General features: G+C 37.2%; 1 protein-coding gene across 1 annotated transcript in view; it reads left to right on the forward strand.

The window, feature by feature from the left end:
- The first annotated feature begins 5,060 nt into the window (after positions 1 to 5,060).
- LOC132117355 (teneurin-2-like) overlaps positions 5,061 to 14,721 on the forward strand; it is a 154,269-nt gene continuing 144,608 nt past the window's right edge. The window contains exon 1 of the mRNA XM_059526599.1: positions 5,061 to 5,369. Within this exon, the coding sequence (XP_059382582.1) occupies positions 5,321 to 5,369 (49 nt within the window). The 5' untranslated portion in view covers positions 5,061 to 5,320. The remainder of the gene's footprint in view (positions 5,370 to 14,721) is intronic.

The raw sequence follows: 14,721 nt of genomic DNA on the forward strand, positions 1-14,721 counted from the left end.
GAATCTGACACAATGGTTCTTAACTGGTAATTTACAACTCGTAAAGTTATGCTAATATTACATTTACATTCAAGCATTTGGCAGGTGCTTCTATCCAAAGTGATTTACATTGTATTCAAAGTAGGGACACAAATTATTAGATTTTTGCTGATATGATGATATTATTCAACTTATTTTGGCCGATAGCCGATGCCAATATATTTCCTTGTGTTTGGAAACAACACTGAGTATCTCCTGTGCAGTGATTGTCTCAAATTATTTTACATTTTGGATGGTTTTTAACAAAAACTTTATTTGTTAGACCTAAATAAACCAGAATGAAGTTCTTTTATAATGATAATACATTGGAAACTTTTAAAATAACTATAAATTAACTATAAATCAGTCACTGCTTTTTTAAAAGACCGAAGCAGTGGTAACTTTAACATTTTAATTGTGTATTTAACATTTGTATATGGTGAAAAGCAAAAGAGTTGTACAAATTCTGAAAATCTTTTAGAGTATTTGTACATTTATTTCAGCTTGTATTAAGCTTTCATAATCCATTGTTGAATAAATCTGTATATATACAGTTATTTAATTTAAAAGTGTTATGTTTGTGATTTTACTTCATGTAAGCTATAGCTTCTGACCTTTAAATAGAAGCATGCTCATAATTTTTATGACATCAGTTTCTGCTTTATTTGATGTTTACATTGTGAGCCTTTATCGGCCAATTCCGATAACATTCTGATAATACTGTGCATCCTTAAGTTCATGCATTCCCTTGGAATCAAACCTATGACCTTGGCATTGCAAGAGTAGCAACATGCGTTATACTCTTAAAAATCTAAAATTAAAGGATCTTTATTGGCATCTGAGGTTCAATGTAGAACCTTTATCATCCATAGGACCTTTTGTGCAAAAAAAAACATGAGCGTAACTTTTGCAACCGAGAATGTTTCAAATACTGTATGTTGTTGAGGTCAATTAAAACTGTACAGTAATGTATTCCATTGCAAATTCTGTATCATGCAAGTAGTCAAATTAAACCATTGAAAATATGGACAGTTTGCATAACATGGTTTCATCCTTGAAAATTGTGAGCAGAACTACATAAAATTAAAATAAATAAATAAATAATATGACAAGTACTATATTAAAAAAAATCAGATTGTCACATGCATGCAGGTGTATGGCAGGTTATTCAAATCAAACTGCTCTTGCTTTGATCTGCACAATGAAAGCTGCTTCTCATGTAAAAGAGAATGCGAGAACTGGACACGAAACGAGGGAAAAGGGCATAAGTAATCCCGCCGCTATTGATAGCCTTTGTTCTTCCTCTGCTGAAAAGGAATATTTGATCAGGGCCACCTCTCTGAACCACATTCATTTCACCATCAGCCTTATGAAACTAAAATTAGTACTATAATTAGTTAACGTCTTCCACACCTGAATATGATCTTTAAGAGCGTTTGAAAAAATGGACAGCAATTTATTAATGTTGCTCATTTCTTAAGTACGTAGAAAGTTTATCAGTAAAAGCCAATAATATAATCTTACTTTCCTAAAATATTTGATGACTGATGTACTGTTGCTCAGTCATATGACACTAGCATTTTTGAGTCACTAATAAATTTAAACACTTTCTGCCCACTCTGAATTTCACTAATATGACTTGGGCAGAAATTGAACAATTTGACTAAGTGTGTAATTATGGCACAAGTTCACTCTAACTGTTGATATGTTGGAAGTAATTTGCAATACGCAAGGACTGTCAAGTGCATGGCTAGCGGCATTTTAGTGCGACATAGCCAAGAGCAGCGTCTGTGTAAGCAGTTTTAACTGATAGCCGTTGGCTTCACGGCATGGCAGGGAAGGTGAACGTCTGCGTTCTGTTTTGTGCTTAATTGGGACCTCGGCAGATAGATTCAGCGCTGGAGGAAATCTTAAAAAATTAATGGTGGTTGATGAGTCTGTCTGATTGGCTCTGAGCTTTGGGAGGAGTGGGAGGTTATAACTGACGCTGCTGGCACAAACCCATCCATGCAAAATGACATTGGATTGGACAATTCATCCAGAAAAGGCAACGGCATTTAAGATAATTTGCATGTCGTAGTGAGCTTGATGAGTGACAGCCACAGGCAGACACCTGTGCAGTGATTAGCCCAAACCGTGACAGCCTTCAGAGTAAGAACAGAGATGCATGAGGGAATGAGCTGCTGCATCTCAAGAGACGTCAGTTTTCCCTTGGTACTTGATTTTTTTTTCTTTTTTTTATTGGAAAGTATTTTAGATGTGCAAAGAACATTTGCATTATGTACTTGTGCTTATTTCTGACATCATCAATAAACATTATCATTATAATTCATATTATTAATACTACTATCTCTGCTTTTCTTTGATTAAATATTCATTGCCCTGAAAATCTCCTATACAGCTGTTGCTTGCATACGACTGAAGGAAATTTTGAGAAATGGCTGTTCATTTCATAATATACTTGGTATTTTCCACAGTTTCTAGTCCTTTGTATGTGTCCTCGTTCTACTGAAATTTATACCATGAAAAAAAATAGATGAATTGCTGACCCTGTTCTGTCTACCTGATCAAAGCCTTGGATACAGAAAAAAAAGTTTGATATATTCCATATATGAGGATGTTGTGAGACAAAAAAGGCGCTGTTTACAGCATATATGTCTTCAATCTTGAGTAGAAGAAAGATTGCGTATAGGACAATATTGTAGGTGAAAGTGTCGAGGGTCAGTAACGAAAAGATGACGACTAAAAATCTAATTTCTAGTGTGTTTTTAAATGGTTTTAGAAATGTATTCTTTGCATTGAAGTTAGTTTCATATGGTTTTGTAAATAAACATTTCACGAGTTTCACTGTCCATTCAGCCCTGCCAGATAATGGTAAACAAACTTGGCTTGCTGTCCATGAAGGAGACTCTAAACCCGAGGCTCAGCTTGAGCTCTGAGTAAGAGCTCATGATGATACAGTGTGGAGGAAAAAGAGAAGGAATTAAAGGAGGAGAAGGGGAGGTGGATGGATGCCGGAAGAACTGTGGCTTGAACAGAGCAATTACTGCTGTTTATATGCCGTTGTAACGATGATTGACAGGACTGAATGTTTAGGCTCCTCCTGAACCTGGGTTGCGAACTTCATATAAACCATTTTCAAGAGATGTTTAAAATCGATGAGCTATAAAAATGTCTTGTGGTGCAACAAGGTAAAAAAAATTGTATACCTTTGAATCAGTTTCATCATTAGGGATGAAAAACTTTTTTTAACTATTCTGTCGTTAAAACATTGTTAATAATGACATTAATGGAGGCAGAGTTGATTATAATCATTTGATCATTTTGATATGATTGTTTCCTGTTTTATGTTTTTTCCACATGTTGATTGGACCATGTGACTGATTTAGCAGGCTTTTTTTATTTTTGAAAGCATTGAAGCATTTTTTCCCCTCTAAAAATAAAAATAAAAGTCAATGTGAAAGTCCTTCATGAGGTTTTCTTTTCAGACATGTATTATGATATCACTTGTATGAATTTTAATTCAAAAATTAGAAACATGGTCATCAGAAAATATTCCTGCCATTGTGATTAAATGGAAGGATGTGGACCCAAAAATATCATATCACTGACCCTTTAACTCTGTAGGTGACCTACAGTGGCCAAATATATCTGGCAAAAAGCTAAGAGAAGCCATATTAGTCCATCATCTACTCACAAACATACTGTACAAAGGCACCAGCTTTTGTAAGTACCACCACTTGGGTCCATTGAATAATTCCACCACTCTAAGTGCTCTCTATTGGTTTGGAAATTGAACAGCTCTCATATGTCCCACATGTATTCATGAACCGATCCTGTATTCTAGTTATAGACCATGGTAGAAGTGAAGTGCCAGCATTAGAAGCTGTTAGCTGGTATTGTCCAAACTTAGACTCTAGGCACTGGACTGATAAATGCCTGTTCCTCTGGAGGTTCATGGGCACTGGTCAGAGAGCAGCTTTACTGAAGTGGCTCAGAGTCAGGATGGGATTTAGGTGAGCAGAACTGCTCATAGGTCAGCATGAAAGGATAGGTTCTGTAGTAAGTTTTTGCCCAGCAGGAACAGGAAGCTGACCCATATGGGAGAGGATGGAGAGCAGCAGGCCATCCTCAGCTTGGCTGTGTGAAACCGAGCAGGCACAGGGCAACAATGTGGCAGCTTGAAGCTTCACAGGAGCATTGGACATCGAATGGCCAGTTATGCCCTAAAGATAACCACCTGAACAAGACATGATCCTTTGGATCACATTAAGTGACTGGGCTTTAAAAGCTACTATAACACGTGGTGTTTTAAGTGGGGGGTTGAGAAGCCAGAGAGCCCCACATATGATGATGATCACTTTGTGAGGGACCCCTACTAAAATGTATATGACAGCTAAATATTTGTATTCATAAAGACACATTATACAGTAGAGTAATTAGCTTTATGTTGTTACTGTACTGAAGGTTTATTAACAATTATTAACATTTTCTGGAAACTACTGAAGTAAAGTACAGTGCATGTATTGTTTCTACCCATAATATTAGATGCATAAGCACAAAGATAAATATTTTAATATACAATTAAATAATATATATACATATCAATTGTATGCTAAACATTAGGATGCTACAAAGATAGTATTACATTATTTAAATTATATAGTTGCATTATTTAAATTTGTACATGAATCAGCCTGTATGATTCAGACTGCTTACACACATTTTATGGGTCAGTCATAAATTATAAATTGTCTTCGTATAAGATAACTTATTCTAATAGGCTACTGCGTGCAGATATTGTAAACTAGTCAAATCATCTGTAGCCCATATGTGTTAAAATGATAACAAAATAAAGTCGTGTCTCTCTTATGCAAATATCATTCAAGTAGGAGTTAAATGAAAAATAATCGGACTATTTGACTAATGAGAGTCAAGCTATCGCTCCCTCTCGGCCACATCCCACCCCTCCCATCCAATCTGAGCTGCAAGCATCTGTTTTGTGCGGAGGAAAAAGCAGGCACAGCTCCGCTCTGACACTCTTTTGTTCCAGGAATTCTCTCCGCTCTTCTGCCTTTTCATTCATGTGACTTTCTGAACGTTTATCACCAAAACAAAGCCAAATAAAAGAAACGGAGATGAATGCGAGTGGCGCGTAGAACTGTGAGGAGATTCAATATATCGTTAAGTGTCTCAGATTGACTATCAAACCTGCGAAGTTTTAGGATCCGTGTTTACCTGTTACGGATTTCTGACTGACTCCACAGCCGGTAGCACCGGCATTACGAAAAGCCGGGGAGAGATGCACCACCCGGGCATACACAGGGCGAAAGCGCTCCACCACGATCCAGGTAAGAAAGCCGATTCACTCCTTCACTCACATCAGCGCGCGAGCTGTCGGCAAAAACCGGCTCGTGAGATGCGCGCGAAAGTGCCACCGGCAAAGCGCGCGTGCCCAGGTGACACGAACGCGGACTCTCTCTATCATGTGCAAATTGATATAGCTCCAGCCTGTCTCTATGTATAGGATTAAAGAACATGCATTTCACGTAAATTTCTATAAAGGGATTATAGTTTATTTGGCGACTAATAACCTACTAAAAGCAAGCACAATCAAAGAAACTCGTTTGTGACCGAGTTAACTATAAGGTTGTAGGCTATTGTCCAAAAATGTAAGCTTCAACATTTAGTTAGTTGTTAAGTATATTTATTTATTCATTTATTTATTTGTTTATTTTTTTAGGTGAAGAAGACAATAGTCATAGTCATAATCTTTTCATCATTCTGCTGTTAAGACACTGACCAGATTTATGGCATAAAAAGTATTTTATTGATTTATTGAGGCTTGGTTTATGTTGTTAACTGTTTTTATTCAAAAGAAGACAAGAATAGTTCACCCACCAAATATTTATTTTAAATACCCTCATATCAGCCTCATTTTCATGTTTTATATTCATGAAACACATAATGAGATATTAGGCAGAATGTTTGAGCTACTCTCCTCTGCAGTGAAACGTGTATTTGATAGGCCTACTGTAAATTATACAGTGAAAAATGACCTGTTGAACATGTACGGTTTCCCTTTTGGCTGAAAAGATCAACATCCACTCGCTGTTAATCAAAAACTGAAGCTCTGACATTTGACTTAAGAAATGCCTGAGACATGCAGAATAAAAAACAAGACTAGTGAAAAAAATATATATAGGTTAGTTAAAAAGTTATAAAATCTTTCGCTTTAAGACAATGAAGTGCATGATTTGAGTAGGCTGTTGCCTACTTATGCTTAATTACCATGACTAAGCAATTAAGTTCCCAACTGTGTTTTATTTTCATTCTGTCTCTCAGCATTAGTATGAATCATCCACATGCTGTGGACAGTGGCCAAGAAACAATATAGTTAATAATTTGTCACATTGAGCCATTTTAAACCTTCATTTTGATTAATGCTTGGGAGATGGGAAAATGAGCTTTTCACAGTGTTTTATATGCCACAAGGCATCCTAAGCAGCTAACATTACAAAGTGCAGTTAAATTTTTATCTGAACTACAGTGCACATTGATTATAAACGCTTAGAGAGAAAAACTCTGTTTTGGCTGTGAGATGGATTCACTCATATTTAGCGGTATGATGGAGAGGCCACACAAGGAGAAGACGGCTGGATAAATTGCCCAGAGGTCCAAACTGAAATTAAATGGTCTCTGCCAAGACAAGTCCAGCAGACGCTCTGGTTCAGCGTATGTGTGCCTGTGCACGTGTGTGGTAACAGCATGCTGTCTTCTTCAGAGAATGAGATCCTTCTTCTTCATCTCTGTACGAGAGCATAGCTGTGCACTTCGGGGAGCCGGGGAGAGAATGTGAGTGAGAGCGGCATATCTCTGCTTTTACGAGCTTCTTAAAATTAGACTGGCATGAAGCAATTTACCTCAGCCCAGGCCTCTTAGCCCACAGATGCAGGAGACGGAGAGAGAAGAGGGGGTGATTGAAAAGCCTCCTGTCCAGAATGTGTGATCAATGGCAGGCAGTTCCATCCTCCCGTTCACCGCCTGTCTCTATCAATTCAGAGCTCAGTGGGCAATCACCCTTCGACATCACATCCATCCAACTCTGTCTCGTACAGAAAGACACTGCGGCATTCAAAGACCTGATCCTGCCTTATTCACACACCCCTGCTAGAGAAGGCCATGGCTATAGCATCAGTGTACCTGTTTTACAGTGTGTATTCACAAAGCAACACAAGCAGCTGCGCTTTAAACACATGGTGGGGTATGATATGAAGAGTTTGAGGAGAAAAACAAATCCTAGATCAGTAAATCTTTGAAAAAAAAAAAAAAGCCCCAGAAGTGGATGTGGTGCAGCAAGCTGCTTGCCTGCTTTCGACAGTCTCCTTAAGCTCTTTTGAGCCATTGCTGTCTAATTAGCAGTACTTTTGCATTGGTTCTTGAGCTAGAAGAACCCAATTTTTAAATTGAAAAATATGGAATCCATTAACCTTGCAGGCAAGGGCCACTCGCTGGCATCTCATTAGAGGCGAGGGAAATTGAGCAACACAGGAAAATCTATTATTGTTTTAATAAGCCAACAGTTTGTTAATTTACAGGGTCTTAAGAGTAACTGCAATTTTTCATCAATATCAACTTAATGGAATAGGCACATTGGGAGCAGCTTAACGTGTTTCGGATAGCTGCAATAAACACTGCACTGATAGAAACACTTATATACACAGCTCGTGCTGAAGCCTGAAACGCTGCCGTTTTGAGCAGATTTCTACTGCGCCAGTGGTAGGATACATCTTGTTTTTGAGTGCCAGGTGATGTTTCTTCAGTTCTTTTTTGTGGGCCAGCGCTTACAGATATGAAAAATAAGACAGCTTAGCAGTGACTGGCGTTACTGATAGGTATGGATAAACTGATGGAAATTTTGAAAAAAAAAAAAAACCTGATGAACAGATGATCTATTTATTTATGTATTATTAATAATTAGTTATATTTTGAAGCCAATTACCAATTGGCTATTAGATATACATCTATGTGCTTCGGATGACACCAAGTATATTTTAAAACAGATTAAACTGCAGAAAATTAATTATTATTTATTTAATGTAATTAAGTTTTTTGGCTTTTTGGCCAATACAGATTATGACCGCTGATACATTGTGCATCCCTTATTGATAGCCTCATGGACTAATTTAAATACATTTGATTGGCCACAACATTTATGTATATGCACTATGACTTGGCAGCCATAATTGTGTTCTTCTTTCGATTAATTGTGCAGCTCTAATACATTTTATTATTATTATTTTTAATGAAAGCAGCAGACCACGGTGTGTATGTGTGCGCATTGATGTGCTCACCTGCACCTCTGCTGCTCTCAGTGGGAAACGAGTGCCAAGTTCATCAGTCCCACGGCTGGCCTTAATTAACACACAGATTAAGGGCTCACTGCAGCATTGATTTATTTGATCGGTCATTTGGCAAACCCTCAAATTAATCTGGAACGATGGAATATCTAATAGATTATTTAGAGTTTATTGATGAGGTTTTGACCTGACTCAGTGCTTTTTTAACACTTTAAGTTTTACCTCATTATCAGATATCGATTCAGTGCTTGTTGGACACTGAGAAATATGGTGAGAAGTCATGAGGTGACAGCAGTGATTCAGAAACGGAAGAAATGACACCAGAACTGTGGGAAAGAGGATACGTGGAGCTGTAGTGTTAGAGCAGGTTGAGCTTTAAAGAGTGTGTGAATCCATGGTGCTCTGAACACTTAATGTGTTAAACTCGCACATTACAGCCACTGTTGCAGGGTCAGACTGGAGAGAGGGTCAGAGACGGTAAGACGAGAGAGAAGGAAATGATAAGGGCTGGAGAGTTGTTCTGTTGGGATGAATTGATGTTGTGTGTGTGTGTGTGTGTGTGTGTGTGTGTGTGTGCACGCTCACGTCCTTGTAGAGTCTCAGATGGAGATGTAGAAGAGCGTTACACGGCTGCCATTCCTCTGGGACCTTTCCATGCTGAAGGGCACAGCTGCAGTGTCATATGAAACATGGTCCCGTCTGGCCTGTATGATCAGTTGTGTTTTTGTCATTTTCCTTCTCATTTTGGCTTTTCTTTCTCTGTTCTAATCATATTTGTCTATACTCTCTCTTCCTTTATTTTATTTCCATGTTAATCACTTAAACTTTTTCTTCTTTCCCATTAGCACCTCTCAATCACACAGGTGAGATCATAGGTGAAAATAATATGCGATCATATCTGTGCATGTTCTTTTCTTTAATGTTCATATGGTGACGTTCTCACTTGTTGAAATTCTGCTCTGGATTTGCCCGAGGACTCCATCTTATGAGCATGAATGTAAAGTACTGTTTGTGGATGAACAGATATTACCATTTGTAGTTTAATATCTGAAGTAAATATCACTGTAAGGGCAGGTGGACGCCAGCGATAGTTAGATATTATATACCACAAAGGCTCAGGGCAGCGCAACAAACAACACGGATCAAGGAGAACATTAATTTTCTATCCAGCTTTCTCTGACTCTGGCACTGAACGATCACTGCGAAGAAGAGAGGATTCAGTGGCTGAATGATATTTTGTGTAGTTTTAGTGGTACCATCTTGTTTTGTATGACAGAGACAAAGTGGGGCTTGATCCTGTGGTGAGAGCTCTGGCCCACTGATGGCAATGACAAATAAGCAGCGGTAAACTTCGTTGGGGGGGTGAGGGTTGGGGGAGAGACGAGTGCCCTCCTCATCCATCACTGACCTACTCACACACACAAACAAGCACTCTCTCTCTTGCTCTTCCTCACACACACACACACACACACATACATAGAAACACTCGGATTCTTGAACAAAACAGCCTCGTCACCTTTGGGAGAAAAGTTGTTTACGTCACTTCTGGCTCTGTCTAGTTCGTTTGTCACAGTGATGGAGACTGACATTTGACCTTCATCAGGCTCCTCTGTGCTCTTCTATTAGATCAGACTAGAGTTTGCATGTGCATATGACTCAAATGATGTTTATATAAAGCATGTGTGTGGGTGTATTAATCTCATACTGTATTTTGGGGTCAATACATTTTTTTAAGAAATTAATATGATATGTACATGTTAGGAGTCACATAATTTACAAGAAGTCCAATGAATGCTTTTGTTCAATTGTATTTGTTCATATACTGCATTCAATTCATCGAAAGTGACAGTAAAGTCATGTATAATGTTACAAAATTTACATTTACATTACTTTTTTTTTCAAATAAATGGTGCTCTTTAGCATTGAACTGAAAAATGTATCACAAAAAATATGAAGCAGCACAACTGTTTCAACACTGATAATAAGAAATGTTTATTAAGCAACAAATCAGCACATTCAGATGATTTCTGAAGGATCATGTGACACCGAAGACTGGAGTAATAGCTGCTGAAAAATAAAACAAAAACTGTGAAAAACTTGTATATATATATATATATATAATACATAAATCATAGAAACTTGATAAGAACACTCTGGTAGAAAACACCAATGCACCACATCTACATTTTGTCACTCCATTTCTATTTGTCTAGAAGTGACGTGGTTTGTTGATGAAAGGTGCATGTGGTTTGGATTTCAAACAGATCAATGAAGAGAAAATGAGAAGTGAGCCAGAGAGAGGGAGGAGTGAATCTTATGATATCTGTCATCATGTCGGATGACAGCTCGTGTCTGGGGTTTAGAGTCAAACCGTGTTGCATTTTCTCTTCTTCCCACGTAGGAAAAGAGCCCAGAGCGTCTGATTTCACGCAGACTTCAGAGCATCAGTGCTGGGGTGTCATTTTGCAGGAAAATCTGCCTGTGTCTGATAGTTAGAAGTGTAGACTTGTGGATCTGTGGGACTGCAGAAGCATCTCTCTTTGTGTCACACTGTGTTCTGTCTGCTCATGACGCTAACTGGGCATCAAAAATAGAACATTACACAAGGTGATGTCTATGGGTGCGTTCCAATTACTCAGGCCTGCTAAGAGGGTGTTCGGCCATCTTAAGTGAGAAAATTAACCTTCCTGTTCTTGCGCATCACAAAAGAACATAGACTTAAACACTAAATATAGGTGGTTTGGATACCTCAAATGGTTTATTGCATGGTATTTTATTTAAATATATTAGTATAATATGTACCATATTGCTAGAAAAAAAGCAGAGAAAGAATATATTATGTTTTGTTTTTTATCAACATCATAAAATGCATTAAACAATACATTAAACCAGGGTTTCCCAAACTGACATATACATTTGGCATTGTGTGAATAACATGTAATCAGGTATTCCTTAAAACAAGTAACTGTAATCTGATTATGAGCATTAATAAAATGTAAGATACTTTAATTATGAGCAGGACCGTCGCAAGTGGGGTGAAAGGTGGTGACGATTATAGGGGCCCATGGATGAGTGGGGGCCCCCGGCGATCTCAACCGTCTGGCTGAGGCTAGCCTAAAAAGACGATCAGGACAGTTGACAGGCCACTGCTGCGTGTCGTCACGAAAGCTTATCGTTTTCATGTGTTTTTAAGCCTGGCCACTTTCCAATTAAAACATTCAAAAGAGTTTAAATTATTCAAACACAAGACGCGGAAAAGCTGAACTGGTTACTCGCTCGCTGTGTTCGGTGCGCACGCATCTCACAGTCTCAGAGCCGCGTCTCACAGACAGCGACACTGAACCGAGCTCTCCTTTGCGAAGTTCTCCTCGAACTTCCTCCTGCACCTGGACGAACAAATACAAATAGCAGTTTAAACAAACAGAAAAGGATGTGGAAAAGCCAAATTCAGCACGGCGGTGTTCTGGCGTTTAGGGCTCAAGCAGAGAAAGGCATCTCAAAACACTTCAACACAGAATTTGCCTCTATTTGCTCTTTTGCCGACAAATACATAATAAATATGTCAAAATACCCGTCTTGGAAAGTATGTTCGAAAAAACTGTTGGTTATGACTTAAGTGAAGGTGAACAGTTGAGAAAAAAATCGGATGTGTATTACATTGGATGCATTCATTGTCTCTTAAAGTGACCGCGCCTAATTTAGCTACTAGCTGCTGTAATGTTAATCCAAGAAAATTAAATTAAGAAAATCACTCACTGCTCTTGACTGAATTACTCCGTAGTTTTAACAAGAATGAGTGCACAGTCAAACCAGAAATTATTCAGACACCATATATTATTTAAAAAATAAAAAAAAAAGTTTTAATAGGTGCAGGACACTATAATTAATTTAGGTAAGTGAGTATAGCAAAATAAAGCGAACTGGGACATATTATACCCCCAAAAAAACTTCATACAGTGGACAACTAGTGAAATTGATTGAAAAAATTATTCAGACACTTTGACCTCATGGTTTGCTAAGGGTTTTTTTTTCTTTAATTGCTAATGCAACCTTTTCACACCACAGACTTAACAAAATTAAGCATTGATTGGTAATTGTTCAACAAAGTATCGATAGTGTAAATATTGCCATACTAACAGTTGTCTGAAGTTTGGTTTGATTGTTATCCATTACATATCTTTCTATCAAAGTTATCTGATATTATCAAGATGAATTTGTTCTGACAGTTCAACTCTGATTTCTTATCATATTTTATTACCATTTTATAAACTAGAGCAAATAAACTGTGATAATGTAAGAAATGTTGAAGGTGTCTGAATACATTTTGGTTTGAAAGTTAATTTAATTTTTACAGTGAAGACTATGCAGTGCTATTTTACATTTAATTATTTGTTTTCTGTACCTGTACACCTACAAACATGAAACAACTTAAGCATTGTGCAATTAGCACAAATAAATAAATAGAATGAACATATAAATTAAACAATTCCAAACAGGGCCCACTGGTACAACCTTCACCGGGGCCCCGCAAACCCCAGCTACGGCCCTGATTATGAGTGCTAGATTTTTGGAATCAGATTAGAGTCCACGTAATCAATTATACACTGTATATACAGTGGTGGACTTTTTTTTTTGCTTCCAAACATGATTTCATTCCGTAATGTTCATGAAACATACAGATGGTTGCTGTGAGCACAACAAATCTCAGATGAAGTGAGCTGTACTGTTTTTATCGACCTTCAACTCAAATATTTGGTATGTCCACCTTTTGCAGGAATTTGAAAAATGTTTAATGGGAATTGTGATGACCAATTCAACAAAAACAGCTAAAACCTCTTAAATATACCAAGTGTTCTAACAATTTTTGGGCAACACTGTATATGCACTACCTTTCAAAAGTTAGGGGTTGGTAAGACTTTTTACAATTATTTGCTTAATTAAAAAAAAAAAACATAAAAACAATGATACTTTGAATGCATTTAATATAATATTTGACCCTGGACCACAAAACCAGTAATAAGATTCAATTATTGAAATTGAGATTTCTACATCATCCATTGATGTAAGGTTTGTTAGGATATGACGATATTTGACCGAGATATAATAATTTGAAAATGTGCAATCTGAGGGTGCAAAAAAAAATCTAAATATTGAGAAAATTGCCTTTAAATTTGTCCAAATTAAGTTCTTAGTAATGCATATCACTAATGAAAAGTTTATATATTTACAGTAGGAAATTTACAAAATATCTTCATGGAACGTGATCTTTACTTAACATTCTAATGATTTTTGGCATAAAGGATAAATCTATAATTTTGACCCATATAATGCATTTTTGGTTATTGCTACAAATATACCTGTAATATTATGACTGGTTTTCTGGACCAGGGTCACATATAATATAATATAATATAATATAATATAATATAATATAATATAATATAATATAATATAATATAATATAATATAATATAATATAATATAATATAATATAATATAATATAATATAATATAATATAATATAATATAATATAATATAATATAATATAATATAATATAAATGTTGTGTTTCACAACAATGTGTTTCAGGGTGTCCCATAAAAATACATTTTGTCAAGTGACGTGTAATTCGTAAGTGTGTAGTGAGCAGTGAACACTATGTAGTGACCCTGTGAATCGAAGCGCAACTTATGAGTCATCACTTATAAATGACGTCAGTTGTCTGTCCAGTCCTCTTTAGCCTTGTGATGCTATAATGGTCTTTAGCAGTAATGTAAGGGTTAAGAAAAGCAGCCTGAACACATGTCAATCAAAACGACAGATGATGGATGAGCGGTGCAAAGGCTGTCATTTATTTCGCTGGATAATTGTTCCTGCCATTAACTTAATGATTACTGACACACTTCCACGCCTCCAACAGGTGCGCTGTCAACACACGCACACACATGCACAAATACATCCATCTTAACATGTCAATGATATCACTGATTTAAATGTTATCTTTGCCTTTTCATTTCATAGGCTGTTGCTTAGACGAGATGGCAGTTCCTGCCAGAGGCTCATGGTGATGGGGGCACGTGCTATCACGTTTCCATGCCAACAGGGTACCGGATCTCATTAGCTGAAAAGTGGGGGGGGGGGGGTACTTTTAATTATGATTGAAACCTTCCTTTCCCTGTGGTCTTTGTGATACGTCTCTGCTTTATCATTCTCTGTAGGTCTCTGCGGTCTTCACAGAGACGCTACACTTTGTTGATAAAGCAGATGGCTTTGTCCTGGTAAATACTCAAACATCCGAGTCATCCTGAGAAACCGAGCAGTAGGCATGAGGTTTGTGCCCCTT

Source organism: Carassius carassius, chromosome 36 (assembly GCF_963082965.1).
Source record: "Carassius carassius chromosome 36, fCarCar2.1, whole genome shotgun sequence".
Taxonomy (NCBI): Eukaryota; Metazoa; Chordata; class Actinopteri; order Cypriniformes; family Cyprinidae; genus Carassius; species Carassius carassius.